The sequence below is a fragment of the Netta rufina genome (genome assembly GCF_964035555.1).
Source record: "Netta rufina genome assembly, chromosome: 21".
NCBI lineage: Eukaryota > Metazoa > Chordata > Aves > Anseriformes > Anatidae > Netta > Netta rufina.
Window position 1 is genome coordinate 10,880,745 of NC_140145.1, and position 20,669 is coordinate 10,901,413.

At 47.2% G+C, this 20,669-nt stretch overlaps 1 protein-coding gene across 10 annotated transcripts in view; it reads right to left on the reverse strand.

Moving 5' to 3' along the window:
• Nucleotides 1-1,981: 1,981 nt before the first annotated feature.
• Nucleotides 1,982-20,669, reverse strand: part of MSI2 (musashi RNA binding protein 2) — a 224,535-nt gene continuing 205,847 nt past the window's right edge. For 3 of the 10 annotated variants that reach the window (XM_084299764.1, XM_084299763.1, XM_084299762.1), the window contains 2 exons: nt 6,562-6,716; nt 1,982-2,771 (listed from right to left, as the gene is read on the reverse strand). In XM_084299764.1, coding sequence (XP_084155890.1) covers nt 2,730-2,771; nt 6,562-6,716 — 197 coding nt within the window. In that variant the 3' untranslated portion in view covers nt 1,982-2,729. Of the gene's footprint in view, nt 2,772-4,737; nt 4,816-6,561; nt 6,771-20,669 lie in introns of all 10 variants that reach the window. The other 7 variants (XM_084299761.1, XM_084299758.1, XM_084299760.1 and 4 more) reach the window with 5 other exon arrangements.

A 20,669-nucleotide genomic window follows, 5' to 3' on the forward strand; every position in this document is an offset into this window, starting at 1 on the left:
TTTCTTCTGAGCATTCTTAAAAAAATATTTTTTTCTCTTAGTAAAATCGTTTTAATATACCGTGCCTCCCTCTTTTAAAAAATAAATTAAAAAAATCCAGTTTTGCATATCTAGCATTAGCATTTAAGGTAGTATGGCACATCCCCTTTTCAAAGTCAAGGGTGGGGATCTACAAAATGCCTTAAGAGTTTGCCAGCATTTTTAACATTGTGAGACCTTTGGTTAGTTGAAACCGCATCAGATCAGCAAAAGAAAAGAAAAAAAAAAAAGAAAAAAGAAAAAAAAAACAAACAGGAAAAGAAAAAAAAAAAAAGGAAAACCTTCCCAAAATTATTAGCATTTTTTTTCTTAAATAAGAGAAAGTTCTATCCTTACTGGTCCTAAATCTGAATAACTACATCTAAATTTTTAACCTTAATTACGATACACCTACCAATATGTACTAGAAGAGGAAGAGAGAAAGAGGGGGGGAAAAATTCACTACACTAGCATCAGGACAGCACTCTTACAAGATAGCCATTTTATACACTATTAACATACAACAATGATCAACAAAGAATATTCTATGAGGTGATAGGGAATGGAGAGGAAAACCAACTGGTAGTACAGTACATCATCAACATTGACAAAATATCAATAAAAAATTCCCTGATTATACATTGAATTTCAGGGAATTTGGTTTGTTGTTTTTTTTAGTTTTTATTTTTTAAAGAATTGTTTTATTTACTTTATTACTTGATCAAGTCTCAATATTTAAAAAGCGTCCAGCATTTTGCTTAAACCTGGTTGTTCTGAAATAAGAAAAAAACCTAAAATATTACACAAAAAAGCATGATTCTTTTTTTTTAAAAATAAGAAAAACAAGGTTTTCTCCTTTCGGTTAGCAGTATGGTGCCTTGTTTTTGTTAAAGATGCCTTGCTCTACCTTGTCTATTGAACGTCTACATTAGTCTACTTGTTAGTAAAATTTACAAAAATAGGAGTGCAGCAGCTCTTTTTAACAAATGTCGCATTCAGTGTCTTATACTGGCTGTACCTAAAGTACCAAATTTATAAACGTAACAATTTAAAAAAATATTAATAAAACTTGTCAATATTACGTTAAAAAAAGAAGAAATATATCCACACTACAGTATGTTCTTAATGCCACCTACCATGTTGTACTTCTAGTTTGCTGTTGCAGGCCTATTTACCAATATTAAAAAAATTAAATTAAAAAATATCCTTCATAAGTTTCCTCCCCCAACAGAGGACCATATATATAACAGCCAAATATTAAACATGTGCAAATAGGAAACTGTCAGTTTTTCCCCTACCAGTCACAGTGCAATGATGTTTTATACTTTATTTTTTTAAAATTCTGTTTACAACTACAATAAATTAAAATCTTCCGTTGCTTCTAGGGTGAAACTTGTAGCACTGAGGTATTCCCAAAAAACAAAGTCGCTTTCCTAATTCGTTAATACAGAAAAGTAATGGATAAAAAAGGTAACGATGCAAGCTCTACCACCGCTCCGCCTGCAGCTCCCTGGGACGGGGAGCCCTCTCCTCCCCGGGCTTCGCAGGGCGCTCGGAGCAGCTGAAATGACTGGACAGCAAGTGGATCTAATTCGAAACGACAACTAAGAACAGGTGTGCTTTGAACCTTAAATGCGTTAAATAGTAAAACCGTAGCTTCTTTTTCAGTCTTGGGAAAAGCAGTTTTTAAATTAAAAATACAACGAGACTGTTACTTGGTAAGCTGTGCACGTATGACTAGATAGTATGCTGGTATGACGCTAGGACAGTTCGAAGGTCTACCACACCTACAGAGCAAGCGAAACAGTGTTAGTCTAACGCTGGTGGGCCAGCTCTGGCAGTTGGTCTACACGGTTAAAACTTTACTTTTTTTTTTTTCTTCCATTTTAATAGAGAAACTGCCTCAGACTGACTCCATCACAAAAATAGTTTGTATTTCTCTTTCTTAATAGTTTATATGTAGTTAATGGAATTGTATTTACAGTATTTTTTTTTTTTTTTTCAGAATTCACAATTTCAAAAAACCTTATATCACCTCTTTCAACAAAAAAAAGCACTTATAGAAAAAGGACGCGCCAAAGTCTGCCGTCCTTGCCTTATTGCCGAAAATAGATAGAATCAGGTGAACGAAGACACGTCACAAACGAAAAGAGGGGCTAGGGAACCCGCTGCCGGAGCGCGTGCCCGCGCCCGCCGTGCCCCGGCAGCGCCCAGCCCGCCGCCGCGGCGCTGCCACCCGCCCAGGTCTACGGTGCCAGAACTGGTGCCACCCGCTGAGACCCGCGGCGCCGCCTCAGCGTCCTGTAAGCAACAACGACTACGGAGAACGGGAGGAACACGGAGAGAGGGGTGGGGGGAAAAGGAAACGAAAGAAAACCCTTAATATAAACAGCTAGGCTATGGTTAGGCTCCTACGAGATACACAAAGAATTAGGTCTACGTGGCTACGAGGCTATGTCAAAACGCTACGAAAAAACGTGGGTTGGATAGGTTTAAAAAGGGGGGGAACCCATCGAGAAAATAAAACGAACAAGAAATGGATTTTATATACATACTTTTAAAAGCTGTTGTTTTTATAGTACAGCAGATTCATGAGATGATGAGAGAGATTTTAAACAACCTAAGTCCTTCGAGTGCCACCTCCAGTTTGTTTGTTATTGGTGATGATGTAGTGCTCAAAGTCTGATGATATCACCTAAACATGGGACCACTCAGAAACTTCGCCCTGTCTTGCCCGGACATCCAGATAGGCTCTGAAAGGAGAGGAGCACACACAGGACACAGAGGAGAGGATGGTCAGTGGAGGTTTTGAGACCCGACCACGGTGCTCAGGCGCTGCCCTGCTCGGCGCCGTCCTGGCCACGCTGCAGGCACAGGCCACGGCTCCAGAGTGGCGGAGCACAACGCCACCACTTCTCCTTCCTACCCTGCACCTCCCCGTCCCCAGCACCCATGCCCTGTGCTCCTGTGGCCGGGCTCTGTCAGCACCAGCCGGGCTTCGTGGCGATCAAACACGACTCGATGCACTGGAAGAACACAAGGTGTTCCTCGGGCATCGCGCCCCGAATTTACAAGGCTCCTGTAAAATGAGTGTTATGTTTTTTCTGTTTTATTATATTTGTGTGGGCATGCTGCAGCCATAGGGTTGGAAATAAATATTAGGGGCTTCGGGCAGCTGCAGCGAGGTGCCCGTGCTGGCCGTGTCCCTGGGGTCACTGCCCAAAGCTGCCCCAACGCTGAGCGCTGCACCACGGCGGTAACTTCAAACCCGGTGGTCCTGGAGGAATTAATAACAAGGCTCATTTCCTCCACTCAAAATCTATTTCAATTAGTAATGAGCAACATTAAAAGCACTTTCTGTTTTTAAGTCATTAATGGCTTGAGTTTTAATACTGGCCAGTAAATGATGGTTACAATTTGATGTGTTGTGGTAAGTGTAAAATGATTACAATATATTAATCTGATGAGCACTGCCTTCACTGCAGCATTATTAGTTTGAATTATGATGTTCTGCTCAAACCTCTAGCATGCTTTGTGTACCACCTTGTTATTACACAGGCTGGTGGCCCAGAAAACATGAAGGATTCTGACAAATCGACCTGAGAATGCACACTGATACGTACAAATAATAACCGGGATTAAAGCAAGAGTGTTTATGCATTTTTTTTTGCTTTCCCATAAGAAATGCTACTTGGTGCACTGAATCAATTCATAAAACAATTTCAGGTAATCTTGTGTGTTTATGAGTAGATGAAGAGTAAATAGCAAACCCCTTTATTCACTAGTATTTAACTATACATCTATTTTTAAATTTATTTTTGTATTATTTAAAGCCTCTGAACATTTTCCACAGATTCCAGTCCCTTGACTAACTGTAGTCCTAATTCATACGCTGATTTTGAATGTGAAATTGATCAGGTAGTGCTGGGCTAAAGACAGAGAAATTAAGGTTGTCACATATATTACATTTGTGTGTCTGCAACAAGAGCTCTAATGGTGAACTTCCGTGGTTTCATGGGCATACCTTCTAGTTTTCATTGACTGACTTTTCTAATCTATGCTATTCTCAGTGTAAGACTATTTGTTTGCAAAGATGAATATACCAAAGGCCAAAAAAATAATAAAAAAATTAAACATTTAATTAACTCGAGCTTAGTTCAAAGGGTAGGAAACTGGCAGTGATCCAAGGATGCATTACTCAGGTAATGTCTTTAATTTAATTTGCTTAGCTTTAATTTTTTTTTAATCTTGATAATTGCTCTATGGTTACTAGTTACAATGTTATCTTTTAGCTGTAATATTTGGTACAGCACTTAATTAAGAATGATGGTTTCTCTGTAATAAAGCAGTGGGGCTCGTCTATTTTTAGATGAGTGCATTCATAGCGAATCTATAACCCTGACCATGATGCTGTCAACTGGCACTTGATTGCTTCCCCAAAGGTTTTTTGGGATCACCGTTTATTTCTGTGGGGTTTTGAAGTCTCCAAATCATTGCACAAAGTGTCATGACTATGAAAACGTATCTTTGCTGGGTTCTAGCTCCCGATCTGCCTTCCAGTTTCCAACCCATGAGATTGATTTAAATAAAATAAATCACAGAAAGGAATGATTAAAGGCCAAGGAAAGACAAAATGAAGATAAAAGAATTGTTCACTTAAAGTAAATATAAGGGAAATGGTAGTTTAGCACAAAGTACAAATGGTATATACTGTAATACCTCCAAGTGAGATGGCAACCAACCATGTGTAACGTTTCAATGGTATCCATTTGTAAAAGCCGTTGCAATCAAAGGTCCCTAAAATTGTACAATTGTTAAGTTCATCAGTGCTCTATACATGGGAACAGATGATTATTAATTTTTGGCAAGAAATTATCAAAGGACTTGAAAGACTGTGTTGCCAGCATGAATATGTATTTCCAAAAGTTGTTCTGGTCACTAACGACTCCATGTTCTGAACTCTGGTTACCTTTCCAAGACCATCATCTTCTCATTCCCCCGGTTACAAAAATAAACTTAGGGTTTTCCCTTTTTTGTTTTTAAACCAGGGTTAGTAAATGGAGAGTGTTAAATAAATATATATGTAAAAAAAGGGCTACTGGACTCTTTGCAGTTATTGGGGGATAGGAGAAATTAAGAGGCTGCCAATCTGCAAGTCAAATACAAAATCAGTCTTTGAAGTATTAGTGCAGACAAATCAGGATATCACAGCTTTTATTGTGCATCTCATTACTTGAAAGATCAGGGTGTCACTGAGGTCAAAGTGACCAAGTTTTCCAGAACAAACAGGTCTTTTTCATCAAGCGAAAAATGGAAATAAGGGTCTTGGAAGTGGCAGTTTAAATTGGTGTAATAATATTGCACATTTTGTATGAGAATGGATCCAAGGGGGCTGTCAGGTCCTTTGTGTGTCCATGTGAGGAGCAGGACCAGGGCAGGAATGCAGAGCACGAGGGCACAAGTGGAGGGCAGCAGGCTGTTTTGGCTTTTTGGGTACCAGCAGTTTATGCAATAAAAATAACACAGTTTCAGGAATTTTGTCTGCACTATGCTCCCACTCCCCCATTTCATCCAATTTGGTGAAAGGACAAAATTCTCTGTTTAGCTAGAGGAATCTCGGGGGAGTTCTCTGTACTTTGACATGTTTACCTTACAAGAGGAAAAAAATTCTCAGCATTTTACCAGGAAAAAGTAAAACAACTTAATTTGCTGGTTTTCTGTTTCAGAGACTGACAGCCACTAAAGCAGTTCAACCACATTCATGCTAACACACACAGGTAAAACAGTGCAATCTGAAAAACAGCATGCAGCTTTGTTAAGCAAATTTCCATCGCCCATAATTAGTGAGCCTTCAGAACCACGCAGCATTACAGAAATACGTTTCCAATGACATGACAACACAACACAAGTGACTTACTTGCAACCTGCAAATTTTAAGGACTGTTAGTGACACCGTAACTGGCCTGAAGATGCCTGGGGGTGAGGCAGCGCCCACCTCCCACACTAACATGCCCCCAGCTCCACACTGACGCCGCAATGGCAGAGGCTGGAAGCTCCAAGCCCGGACAGTCCCGTGCCACCAGTGGGACATTGTGACCCCTGTGGGACACGGGCAGGACTGGTGTCCCTCCTTGTCCCCCTGCGGGTGGGAGCAGAGGCTTGGTACACTGCCTTGGCACATCAGCCTCAGCGGGCCGTTCAAGTGATGTGAAGACCATCTGGATAAGCAGAAGCTTGGAAGGCCATAATTATTAAATGTGTCTTTTTAAAATAAGCCACGTCAGGACCACAGAAGGCGTCAGACGAGCGTTACCAATCCGGTTTGCAACTCCAGCGGCTCTGGGGCAACAGTGTGCAGCTCTGCACCAAGCCTGTCAGCAACCGCAGCGGGTTAAGCACAGCGGCAGAGGCTACGGGGGTGATGCGCTACCCACTCCATCACTTAATAGTTTAAAAAACCAAACAAAACTCCCTTAACGTCACTAAATAACGACCCCATCCCACCCTGGCTGGCACACAGGGGCCGCAGCGCGTGGTACTTACGGCGATCCCATGGCCGAAGCCGGAGCCCGGCTGTGGGCTGGCAGCGCTTATGTAGTTGCCGACGCCGGAGTCCTGGCTGGCCGTGCCGTAGAGGTCTGCGACGGGCCCGGGGCTGTTGGCCCCGGGGAAGCCTCCGGGCCGGGCTGGGTTGGAGCCTGCCGGGGAAGCGGGTGCGCCAAAATTCGGTTGAGCACTGTAGCTATTCAAGACTGGTGTGCAGAGAATAAAGCTGGGTATGAGGCCAGACGCCGGGCATGCACCGTTATTACAAAGCCAAACACCAGAATAAACAGCCTAGGCCCAACTTCTAACACTTAACCAAGGCCATGCGATAGGAGAGCAAGTACTGAATAATAGTCAGCCCGTACTACTACGAAGCTTAGAGCTCCAAAATATATATATGAATATATATAAAAAAAAAAAGAACAATCATTCAACACACTACTGCAACCAGAGACTGGAGGTGCTCATTTTCACCAAATTATCACAAAATATAATAGATATTTTTCAACATCTGACTTGATGCTCATGCAGTAGTAACAAGTTCTCTAGGTCTGGGCACGCCGAGACAGCATTCACATCCCATGCAAACTACAAAGGAACTAATTTGAGACTACACATTGTGGTAATATTGATATTAAAATGTTGACAGCAAATAACTTCAATCACTTCTAGTAAAATCATTTTTGGATCCATTCGATACTTTTGAAAAAAAACCCGCCCTTTTAAATTGGTAAGCTGTAGAAATAGTTCAATAGTTTTTTGTTGTTGTTTGTTTTTAATGGTATGGAATGGAACAGTTTGGATTTTTTTTTTAATATATGAGCAAGGAGAGTGTTGTTTTGTTTATTGATTTTTTTTCCTTTTGATTTGGAGAGCGAAGACCTACCTTCGTCTCCAAAACCATGCTTGGGACATCAACCAAAATTAAACAAATAAATAAAGATCAAAAGCAAAAAAGAATTCCAGAGGGTGTATGACAACTCACCTCCTAACGTGGAAGTAAAAGAAAATTTTATTTTTTTCCTCCCTTTGTAATTTTTTTTTTGAGACAGAAAAACAATGTAAATAAGAATGATACTAAAGAATAAATTTAGGTATTAAAGCATGTTAGATGATCAGGCTTCTGGCATTTCTCACGGTTGCTCTTGGATGTAAAATTTATGAGAAAGAGGTTTCAATGCAAAACAAAAGTCAGCGGGCTGGGGAGAGCTGATGGGGATGGCTGCTGGAAGCTGGAGCTACCCCCATGCCGTGCTGGCGGCCCCTCGGCCTGCACCCTGCACCCCACACCCTGCACCCCTCATCCCATACCCCACACCCTGCACCCCAATACTACTGCCAGGCCCCAGGGCCCCGTGGCTGCCCCGGCTGCACGAGGTGCTGCAGGTACAGGGGGAGAGAGGCCTGGTCGCACCGGCAGCGCTGCTGCAGCCTGCCCAGGCTCTGGCCATGTCCTCACAGCTGACACTGACTAGCAGGGCACGCAAAACCATTCTAAACGCGGCACAAACAGGTCTGCTGCTGCTGGCAGGACACGGCCAGCCCTACCTCACAGCCACCGTGTCCCTGTGAGCTTGCCCGAGCTGTGCTCGTGGTTGTAAGCAGGCACCTTCACCTCCACGCTCAAGCCTGCACCAAGACTTGCTCAGCCTTCTCCCCCGGCCGCAGCTCTCTGCCTATCTCCATTAGGCACTAAAAGGGTTTATAAAGTTTGATAGCCTGCAATAATCTCCTGCCCCTAGCCTGCAGCTCAGCACCAAGCCGATCAACTGCTGGGGTTTACTGGGGCTGAACACCAGCCTGGGGACAAGCCCTGCTCACCCAGCAGGAGCAGCGCGAGGGAGGACGGTGCTCCTGGTGAGCTCTTTCCAAGACACAAAGTGAGCTTTGGAACAGACCTGCCTTACCAGCTGCAGAACGTGAATGAGAACTGGGGGCCAGCGGCCAGCCCAGAGCTGAGCTGAGGCCGGCACCTTGCTGGGGCTGAGCTGCCACCAGCCCTCCGACCGTCCCCACCGCGCTGACCACGCAGGAGGCACGCGTTTCTCAAATGAACAGATTAACTACTCCAAAACCCATCAAAATGGCAACTGTTGGCTCTGCAGCAACAGGAAAGTAAATTTTGCAAAATAAATGATTTTCTGTGGCTCTAAAGTGGTAGCAGGGGAAAGTAAGTAGGTCATCTTAGCTAGCAAGTTAAATGAAATAAGGCATGAGAGAGTAAACAGATTATTTTGGAATTCACTGGCAAACAAAGTACCATTTTTTTATTATTAAAGATTAAATGTCAAGATAACATTTGGCCTTCTCACTCATGAAGAAAAATATCCAGCTGAGATGTTCAAAAGCCCTTTATTACTATAAGCTAGCACTTTTTTTCCCCTTTTCTTCCTCCTGTTTCAACAAAATGGATGCGGGTTTCACTGCCCAGTCACACAGAAAGCCCCGCATGGCCGCCTGTGCAAAGCCACGAGCCTCCAAGAGGGACACGGCCGCTGCGGGGAAGGATGTGCCCAGCACCTCGGGCAAGAAGGACGTAAGGACACACATTTTTTAAGAGACCAAGGAGACCAGAAGGTAGAGGGCAAGACCAGCTGGTGACAGCCGTGGTCTGGAATGTCAACAGAAGCACCAAACGTTAGAAAAGCAGCCCCAAATCACAGGGTGCAGCTAGTGGGGCATGGGGTGCACAAAGGCTGGCATGGGTGCTCGTGTAACACGTGGCAGCAGCAAGACCGGTGGCTGCATCGCCAGTTTACAACCTGCTTTTAATTGTTATACAGCAACACGTGTGTCAATAGGAGGTGCAAAGGGTGACAACAGCATTGTTACTGCCAGGGGAGGCAATGCCAGCCCCCAGCTCAGGACAGTGGTGGGACAGCGCTGCCCTGCCAGCATGGCTCTGCCCTGCGCGAGTGGTTGCCTCCCCATGATTGACAATGAATTTCCCAGCATGGTTTGCTGGGAAGAAGTCCAAATCGTGACAGTAATGTGAAGACACAGTCCCCAAAACACACAGCTCTCATTTAGAGGTGCACGGGAGATTTAATTAAAAATCAAAGTTGGGGTGCAAGGCCAAATTTCTCTTTGCCACAGCCCGCTAACAGCAACAGCACGTTGGGGCTGGCATGAATGCGCCTGTATAATGCTTTAAGATTCAATTTCAAGATGCAGTGATCAAATATTAGAGCGTTTCAAAACGGTACTGAAATGAGGGCAGGGCTGGTGAGCTGGGCATCCCACAGCAGACGCGTGACACAAAGGCTGCTCTTGGGTTTGCACTACGGTGAGCAGGAATGTGGGGTGCTGCAGCCAGCCCCACTGAAGATGCGTGGGGCAAGGCTGCGGGGATGCTGTGAGTGAACACCCCTGTGAACACTGCTGCAGCCTGGGACCAGGAGTGGGACGCAGCCAGGGCTGGTGCCCGCACGATGCTGGGGGCTGCCCGACGCTGTGCTGCTGCGGGCAGGAGCAGCGATCCGCATGGGGACGAGCCGCATCGATGCTGGGGCTCATCAGCCATCCATACGCTGCGGCATCTCTGCATCATTAACTCGCAACTGCAAAACTGCACAGCTGACAAGGAGACACGCTCTGCCGTGTCCTGAAACCTCACTAAAGGGAAAGAGCAAACAGACCAGCAAGGAGCCAGAGAGGTGCTCCGTCCCTCCGAATCAGCCCAGCCACTGTCATTTACATCTTCAAGAACACCGGAGGACCGGCTGTCACACATGCCGAATGAGTTGGCGACTGTTTATTCAAACGTCCTTCTGATTGCGGGTATGTAATGTAAGGAAAAGGCAATTTTCTATCCGCTGAGCATCAATTTAACACTACACACTGATGATCACAGAAGTGACTGCAGAAGAACGCGCGGCACAGACGCACGCCCAACGCCCCGCTCTCTGCAAGCGGCTCCGTGGGGGCGCAGGATGCCCGCTTTGTGCACCGCCTGCTAAACAGCTGCTTGCAAAACTTTACAGGAAGGGCTGGAAGCTTTCACGGAGCTGACACTTTGCTCCAGACCCGATACATGAAATAGAAAAGCTCTCATAATTACCAGGAGACTAAACACTCCTCAGAAAGCCTTATTTTAACGATTCACTCAGCCATGGCGAGTTGCTAAATATTTGTCTTCTCACAATAGCTGCACTGAAGCGCACCTCGAGCTGGAGGCAGTTTTACGAGCGCTTTGAAACAACAGCAAAGGGACCTTGAACGACTTTCCCAACATACAAAATGCGATGCATTCGGGTAAGAAATGCCTGAAAAGAAATTTGTTGTACACAAACCTGTGAATAATCTGAGACTAACATAAAGCAGAAAACAAAACAAAAATCCTCCGGACTCTGATACCATTTCAGTCCTCAAAGGAAAATGAAGACACCGTGGAGACACAGATCTGCAGGACCAAGCTCCTGCTGTCAGCTCGATCGCAGCAGGAGCTGTCCAAGAGGTGTGTGACCCTGCACACGGGAGCTCCTCTCTGGGATGCATTCGGTGCAACCCTGCACATTCACTGCACCCAGTCCTTGAGCACTGCTGGGGCTTCTCTGCCCAGGCAGAGAACCTCCTGCACGTCTTCCTGCCAAGCTGAATAGGAATTTGAAGAGAGTTTTAAAATGCATCCATAACCTCAAGACAGTGCTTCAATGAGCATGGCTATTTTATTACTAACTCGTCTCGGCGCCCTTTAGCAGAGCCGGAGCTGTCTTTATCCACACCTAACATGCGTGTAAGGTACTTCTCAACGCACCACTCAGACAAGTGAGTTATGTGAAGCAGCCAACAGCTGGAGCCCACAGCGAAGCTAGCAGCTCAGGCTGACGGAGAGGCAGGAGGCTCGGTGCTCCAAACACTGCTGGGAGCAGGGACGGAGCTCGTGGGAGCTCGCTTATTAAGCACCTTCTCCTACAAAGCGCCGTGTTAGAACAGCCCTTGCTCGTACATTAATCCGCGTTCAACAAGAAAGGTCACTATTGAAAGATAAACTCTCTTTCGATGAACTCTTGAGAAATTTCTAAGTCAGGATTCATTATGACATTTGCCTTAGCAAGTGGTGTATTGCGCTGAGCAGGATCCAAACGCCTCTCCGGGAGGGGAGGGAGCAGATGGGTAAAGCACAACAAGTTGCATGCTGAAATCCCACCCAGAGCAACTCGATTCAGCTGTAAATGATGGAGGTAAAGAGGGAGGGGAAGGAAGAAAAAAATATAAGGATTTTGATATTACTGGCCTACAAAGAAACCTTGCATGGTCCTGGGCTTATGATCAATCCTCTCAGGGCTTAGTGAATTAGCCATGGCAACGAAACAACACTCTTAAGCACCCCTCAATTACGCTGTTTCAAAAGCAAGCCAGGAAATACACGCCGGGCTGTGAGGCACTGCCTAGGGACCGCTGCTCTGGCACACAGCCACATGCAGCACTGAGTTACAACCCTGCTCCCCCTCCAACGGCACCAGAACCTAGACTTACATACACTCAAAGCTTCCCAAAGTGATTAAAACCCTTAGCATTTATTGTCCTCAGGACAGATTAACTCAGGAGCTGATCCAAAGCCACTACACATCCTCTGTTTGTGCACCAAGCCAGCAGCCACGCCTGGACCTGGGCAGCTGGAGCAGAGACCAGGCGTCCACCGAGCCCGGGAAGAGGGCTCAGCCCCTGAGCAAAGTCAGCCCAAGGTGGCAGCAGTGGGAAAAGAGGTCAGTAGAGCAGTCTGTTCTATATGAAATACCACGTTTGTGCTTTTTTTTTGCATGTAACACACAAACATTTCACAAGTTAGTGAAAAGGAATGTGATGAGCAGTGCAAAATCCGTGGCTGCCTTCCCCGCCACTGCACGCAGGCAAGGGAAATCTCAAGTTTGAAAGAAACCACCAGATGATTTACTGGCTTTCCTCCTTGAGAAGAGGCAGAATACTTCAGGATGAAATATAGTGCCCTGTTAACGCAGCCAGAAATGCATCTCGGAGCTGAGAGCGCAGCTGAGCGCCGAAGCGAGCCGGCTGGAGCCGCCGCAGCTTCTCCTCGCCCACAGATGTCCCCGTCCCCTCCCGCAGGTGTCCCCATCCCCTCCCGCAGATGTCCCGGTCCCCATCCCCTCCTGCAGACACTGGGCTGTAAATCTGGGCCCACGCCACCGCCCGCGCTCGCCCCAGCCGTGCATCTGTAAGCACCACAGCAGCGCTCCCAGAGAACCGCCTAATGGCAATCAATCACCTCCCGGGGAGGGCTCATTATCCCTAGGCAGCAATTAACACTGGTGAGCTAATTTACTACTGGCATTGCTACAGCAGAGTCCAACCACAGAGGCTGGCGGAGGTGTTACTCAGAGCAGGTGCTGATGTGGAGCACGGCATGGAGACCGGAGCGACGTGCGTGAAGAGCAGGAGAAGAACGAAGCACCCCCCGTGAACATATTCTGATTTAAAAAGCGTGTATCTGTTTGTTTTTGCAAGTGGAGCAAATGGAAGAGGCTCTTTAAAAAAAATATTTTAAAAACCAACCCAAGTGGAAGGGATTGTTCAGTGCCAGCAGTGTGGAATTGCCACCGGGAGGAGACGTCCCAGCATTTTCTACAGTTCTTCCTCCACCCAGTGCTGGTCACCCACAGCACGCTGTTTCTCCAAGCTCTCCTTGCTCTGCTTCATTCCGCCAGCCCCGGCGGTGCCTTTCCACACAAACAGGCTTTTTGACAACTTGTTGATCCAGTGCTCTAATTTCTGGATGACTCTCTCATCTACCATAAACAGCCACGCACAATTTGGCAGGCATTTCTACCATCAATGTTTATGATAATAACAACACGTGCTTGAAAGCAGCAGGAAATTTTCAATATAACTATCATTAAGACAAAATGCTTTAAATCAAAGCCATTACCCACTACCAAGACTCAAAGCTCACAAGATTAGGCTGTTTTTTATCTTTATGAAAAATTCATATAACATTCCACAACAACATCTTCTAGCTCGAAGGAGGAAACAATCTAATAACACTTAACGCCGGCGATGGAGATGGAAAGGGGATCGGGGTGGGGGATGTATGGCTCGGGGTGGGGGCAGACAGGTCAGGGAGGTGACATTTGGCCAGCAGCAGGGCACACACGGGAGATGAGGGTGCACAGCCTCCTGGCACCAGTGGCATGGGGACAGCACTTGTCTGAGTGTGCTGTGGCCCCGTCCTCTGCACACAACCAACCACGGGGCCCGGGTAGCCCAGCTGGGACAGGAGCTGTACCAGTGCTTGGGGACATGTAATTTAACTCACTTGGGACTACTGGATTTAAGAGGGGTTGCCCACTTTTTTGCAGGAGGAATATCATCTGTAGCTTTAGGGTAACTACACCGCATTCCCTGAGATACTAAGTTGGCCATCCTAAAAGGACGCTTTTACTGCCTTCCTCAAACCTCTGTGGCACTGTGCTGCAGTGTCTGGAAATTGGGAATTTCCCCAGGAGTTACCCAAGCATTCAAGCCTGCTGTACTGTCTTTGCAAGAACCCGAGTGTAAATGCTGCAGAGGACATTACAGTAGCACCGGGGCTACTGGTGCGGGGCAGATTGCTCCCCTCCTGATTTCCTGAGCATCCTGTGTGTCCTGAAGCGTGAGCACCAATGGCCACATCTCCGTGCATGACTAATGGAGCAGCAGTCACAGTGTGGTGCTGATACTTTAAATAACCACCACAGTACGGACTGCGGAGAAACTCCAGCACTGTGTGCAAAGCTTAAATCGTTAGTGCTTAGAGCCTTACAAATGCCGTGTCGTTAGCTAGCACGGCTCTCCTCTAGCAGACAGCTTGGCCAAAGCTAATTCTTTGTGCACCCACAGCTGAAGTTAAGGAGCTTGTACCTTGCTTCTCAGAGATGCTAACTACCCAGAGGTGATTTACCTGAGACTCGATGTACAAATTAATGCCAGTGTGAATTAAGATGTCGGTGCTCGCGATTCTTGCTTGCCATTCAGACTGTGAGAGTGCAGAGACACAGCACTGAGAACTAAATGTTCACGTTTAGGCTCCTCTGTTATATACCAATCACTGCACACAGCTCCTGCCAGAGGCACAAACACGTTTGTTTGTGGTCAGGATGAACTATCAGAAGCATCACTGTCCTATATCTGCTGTATTTACATACAGCACCACTTCATGTCTGAGGCTAACCGCGCCCGGCACACCTCCAATTCAGATCAATGCTCAAACTAAAAAATGTCTCGGAAATAATGAGCTGGAAACACACAGACGTTCTGGAGAGCAGCAATGTACAAACAGCTCACAACTACCTGAAACAGAAAGTGGGAGACAAACCAGAAAAGCAAATCACCCCGGCGTTACAATTAGAGGCGCCGTTCAGCACGGCTCCTGCGGAGACCTGCGCGGTGCCGCGCTTCGTTTGCGCTCTTTCCATGCAGACTTGAAAAGCAAACACCTCTCTGCAAGAACCCATGGCAGACAGAGATCCCCTGTCAGTACTGAAAGCCAGAGACATTTTTCTTAGGACAGCCAGGTCAGTCCTGCCTCTGGGAACCCCAAGGGCCAGCTCTGTGCCTTCTCATCACAGCTCTGCGATGGGGCACAGCGGTGGGCAGCCCTCCCTGCCTGCAGCCCTCCCGGCCCTGCAGGAACAAACAAAATAAAACAACTGTTGGGCTCATCAGCAAAGTAAGTGGTGATGAGGCCAAGAGACACCGAGAGCTGCTATCTGCCTTAACAAGGTACTATTTGTACGTTATTTTCTATCTGCAGTCACACTTTAAAAGGTTGTTCTGTCTCTGCAGCCCCTTTGGAAACGGCTTCACACATCAAAATATCGCAAGGATAACGACAAAAAGCAGTGGGTGGTGAACAGGTTCCCAAGCTCGGCAATTACAGCTGGAACTGAGCAGAGCACAGGAGGGGGGCACCGCCTGACCCCTCCTTGCGGCAGCCGCCTCCCAGACCGCGCGGTGTTGGTGACAATTATTAACACTTCCCAGGCCCGCAGCTAGCAGCAATCCAAGCTGCTATGAACCAAGCTGGACACGTCGGTGTGATAATGACAATTGTGAACTTGTGGCGACTGTTCCTGCCTCCGTTCTGGCACTCTCCTGCCAGCACGGCACGGGGACTTCTGCTCCACCGCCGTACAGAGGCCGAGCACTCGGCATGGACACAAACAGCGAATTCTGAGCGATGGTGGACGAGCAGAGAGCCAGAGCTGCACAGTCTGAACAGACTGGTGTAAGCTAAAAATTCGAGTGGTGCAGGTGTTTAAAAACCAAGCACCGTCCCCTTGGTGCTCGCTGCAGGCACGTGAGCAGCACCTGTTCTGCTGAAGACTGCACTTAACTCCCCTGAAGCATCAGCCAGAGCTGCTGATGTGCACTGATTTGCCAAAAAAAAAAAAGATGTGAAATCCAACGTATTCAAGCCCAGCTTTTCTAAGTCATGCACTTATGTAGCAGGACAAAGAAATGCACTTTCCAGCTTGGCTGTAGTTTTTTTGCGAGCAATCAATATTTACTGCCTAATCATATTCTCCATATTGCAAGTTAGCGGTGTCACTCGCGCGCCGGGCCGAGCGCTACACGGAGGCCACACAAAGCTTCACTTGTAGAAGCTGCAATCAGGGAGCCAGCTCTTGTCACAGCCTTACAAAAGGATTTCCTCTCGAGCAGCTCATCTTTAATCATTATAAAAGCACAGAAGTTTAATCCATTTTTGATGTAAGCGCTAATAGCTTTGTGTCCTTGAAGTTCAAAGTGGTCTTCGTGCATGTCGCTAATTAGCCGAGCAAGCAGCCATTCAGCTCCCTCTCATGTTTCTAATTAGATCCTTAACAACAAACAAATGTCGACCTTACAAAGGCTGTGCTACGTTTCCCTCCATTAGTTAAACAGTTTGGGAGGGAGGCAGTTTCCATTTTTCTGCAGTCGCTCCCCCCGAAAACGTCGCTCGAGGATGCCGGGCCGGGGCCCTGGGGTGCCTGTGCTGCCCCGCACCGACCGCCTCTCGCTCAGGTGCTGAGCACCGGGGGTCTTGGGTGGGCAGGGACCACCCTGGCCCCATGCTGTGGGCTGGGATGCTCACCAGCTGCATGGAGACCAGCATGTGAAATACAGAGGTAGAGACACTCGGTCCTGTCAGCCATCTTCCCAACAGGTTTCTCCGCCAATTTAGCTGGTTTTACAGTTAATTTAAAATCTGGTGTGGTTTAATTTTTACATACTTCACGTGAAATGGTTGGGATTGTTTCCTCTTGCTCTCTTTTGGCACTGGATGTCTGTACCAGGCTGCCTCAGAGCCATTTCAGCAGCAGTATCCCCACCACAACGTGTTTGGGTTTTCAGGTGAGGTCCCTGCTCCAGTGCCCAGCTGTGGCAATCGAGGAGGTCCCTGTCCTGAGCACGGTGGCTGCTGCCCCCTCTCTCCATGCCCTGGGCCACGGGCTCTTGCTGCGTTGTGGGACCCGGCCCCAGCACTGTACGTGCTGCCAGTGCCTGTGCATGAAGCTTTAACACTTATTACCATCCATCCAGCTGGCAAATGAGGGCTAAAGCTTGCGATTCTGTGCTAATGCAGACCTCTCTCTAATAATTTTTCTATTTAAAATGAACAAGAGCCAAGCTAAGAGAAGCTGGCGCCTTCACCTCTCGCTGCGTAACGTGAAATCTGTTGCTACTTTTACCATGGGCAACCACATCTGCATTAATTGTTTACCACAGCCCGGACAGGTCTTTTATTAATATTAATGAGTAACAGGGAACAAAAGGCCCCTTTATTTTTAGCCTACTCTAATTGCGTAGTAATTACTCATCTACAAAACAAATGAGCCAAACTCCATTGCCATAGCAACAGAAACTCCGGCCTCCCACTGTAACACATTAACTGGCTATCACTCCTGTTAATTTTAAATTGAAGCCTTTTGTACAATAACAGACAATACTGGAGGAAAATTAAAACAAAACCAGGTCTTTGTTCCGCTGCCTGATGCGGCTGCAGGGGAGGGCAGCGCGGCAGGGGCACCTTCCCGCAGGGAGGACGCCTGTGGGGGCAGCAGCCCTGGGCCAGCCGGGCGGCAGGTGAGGTGTGAGGCTGCGTTGAACCCTGGTGCTCCCATGCCATGATCCTCTTGTGCCATGGAGTTTGCACCAGGAGCCTGCACAGACGTTTCCACCAGACTCTGTTGGTCAGACAGGTGCCCCCCTGTACGCCTGCACTGCTTTGCACGCCTCTCTTGGGATGGGCAAGGGGAAGACCCTCCCCATCACTGCTGCATTTGTTTAGCTTGAAATTGTTTTGTTGATCCTGCTCCCTTACGCCCAGGCCCAGCACTGGGAGGAAGGAGAAAGTGGCACTGCTCTGCCCACCAAAATGAGAGCTTGGACATGTGTGTCAGCAATCATGCACATTCCTGGCCTTCATGCCCCGCGCAGGACCTCCCTGACCCATGCCCCAGCTGCCAGCAAACACAAGCTATGGGCACCAACAGGGCTAAGGCTGCCTGACACAGGTTTTTGGTAATAACACCCTGGAAAGGAAAGCATGAGCTCATGGTTGAGGAAACTGCGAGACGCTGTGCCTACCATGCGATGTCTCGGAGAGCCGAGGGCACCGGTTCATCTGTCAGCAGCAAATACCCGCGGCCCCTTTGCAGGCACCTGGAAGCCCTCAATGGCACACAGCTCTGGGCTCTTGCTATAACTACCAGGAAATGCCTCTAAAAAGCCCCAGATGTGTGAATCGATTATTTTTAAAAAGCTCGAGTTTATATACCTGAAGACCAATTTCGCCTTCTCCAGCAATTACTGATCCACACTCCTCATGCTAATCCAGAGCCAGATGCATGCTAACATCTGCTGCAAGGAAAAATGCCGCTGCGTCTTTTTCACTTTATCTCAGAAAGGAGAGAGGGAAAAATATAACTGTAATTATGTATTTACTTCTAAAACATTTGGGGAGAGAATCAGCATGAAAATACTCACAATAGTGTGTCTGTAAAATGTGCACCGTGTCACATTTAGCCGTTGTCCCACTAATGGGTAACAGCCTGCGCCTGCTGCCAGCCAGGCGAGTTGCTCCTCAGCTCAGCGAGTACTTTACGCTGCCGGTGATTAAAATGCACGAGACGTGCTCGTGTGCTTCGGTACCTCATTGCACCAGTCAGCTCACGCTGAAGGCCCCGCTTTCAAACTTCACAATGGCTCGTCTGCATCTTGCGTGGAACAAAGTTTAATTATGAGGCTGAGAGCTTTGTCCCTCCGCTCCTACTGGGGAAGACACAGCCAAACGGCACCACTTGGCCACCGCAGCGCTCGGAGGGGCTGCAGCACAGCCTGCCCGGCCACGGGGCTGCACGGGGCACGACGTGCGTCCCGCACGAGCTCTGCCAGGGAGCCTTTTCCCACTGAAAATAATTCTCCTGATTGAAAAGACTATTAAAAGTTAGCCACTAAATTCATGAAAGATTAACTTACGCTGTACTTAAGTCTGCACTTCAGAGGTGGTCACTAATTGCACTGGAGATGATTTATCAAGTGCGCGAGATTTTCTATTACAAAATTATTGATTAAAGCTGATGTATTTAAACCACAATAGACTTCAGCCAGGAGCCCTGTGAGACAACCGCTGCGGTGGTCAAGGCCTAATAACAGCGGCACAAAATTGTTTTAAATCTACTGAATTTACTACTTTGTCCTTTAGAAAGCTCAGTCCCACGAGGATTTAAAAAACCAGGAAATGGCATCCTGGAGTAAAAGAAGACGAACAAGGCTTGTGGGTAGCCTGAGTTCTGGAATGAACAGGAGTGGGGGCTATAATAGCCCCAGCAAAAAGCACCCAGGGAAACGCCGACTGCCCTTCTCACGTAGCCATGCTACACAGGCTGGAGGAGAATGGCATATTCACTGTTCAGACAGGTCTCAGTGCAGTCTGGCTTCTTCTCTGTTTAACACGAGACATTTGTCTTTGTGCTCACCCATTACCGGAGCACAAAGCTGTGCGTGGTTCTTTGTCTTACCCCTCCCACCCTGACCGCCTGCAATGCTCTCAAATGCTGACTGCCTCTGCTAGGAAGATAAGCAAAAGATAAAATCTGATGCAGCCATTAATTTTTTGATGCATCAGCCGTGCTGAGCTCCAGTTGCCAGCCTCTGTCACATAATTACAGGCTGTTCCAATGGAGTGAGAAATTTCAGCCTGCTTGCTGCTCCCAAGTGGTCCACTTGTTAGGTTCTGGCTTTTGAGATTACATAGCTGGGATTAAATTTTATGTACTTTTATATAGCAAAATAAAAGAAGGAGAGTAGTTCCATCTGAGCTGCTGAGCCACAAGGGAGTCCTCTCAATGGGCCGTATAAATCCCAGACTGGCTCATCACTGGATCTCTGAAACGCTCCTCCCGACACTTCTGTGTGCCGGCGCCAGCTCCGCTCCTTCCACACACAGACTGACTGCGGTCCCACTTTTTTATGGCTGTAATTTGCTAACACTATGGGTGCCTAACGACAAGATTAAATTTTTAGAGCACCTTCTTTAAGTATAAGACCAGGATTTCTAAACCCCATGCAATTTGTCGCTCTGCTAACTTTTAGATACACTCCTCACTTCATCATATGCCTCGCGCATTAAACAGTGGGTCCTCCCGTCTCCTTGGCAGATTGAGATTGAAGGGGGAAATTATTCTCCCCCTTGATGCAGGAGTGGTTCAGCTCCTCAGGGGCAATAAGGGAAGTAATCTGGGTGGCTCAGATTGCCTTGCATGGGCTTGCATTGTGTCGGCTCCATCCAAGCAGTTGTTTGGTTGATTTACTTCATGTTCTATTAGAGGTAAGGAGCGGATACAAACTCTTAATTACATTTTGAAAGCCCATTCTGGATATTTTATTTCCTGTTAAAGCACTTGCTGAAATAAGTGCCCTAAGATTGCCTGTACCCAGCGGAGCAGGAACATGCTCAAAGCACGCTCGGTTTGCAGGGCATTGCCTGAGCGCCCAGGGAGGAGAGAGGCTGCGGTGGGACGGTGCCATACAGTATCTGTCTGATCCCAGCAGGGTACCTTCTGACAACCAACAAACTAAACAAATAAGCAAAGCCTAATTCAGGATCTCAATTACCATCTGTG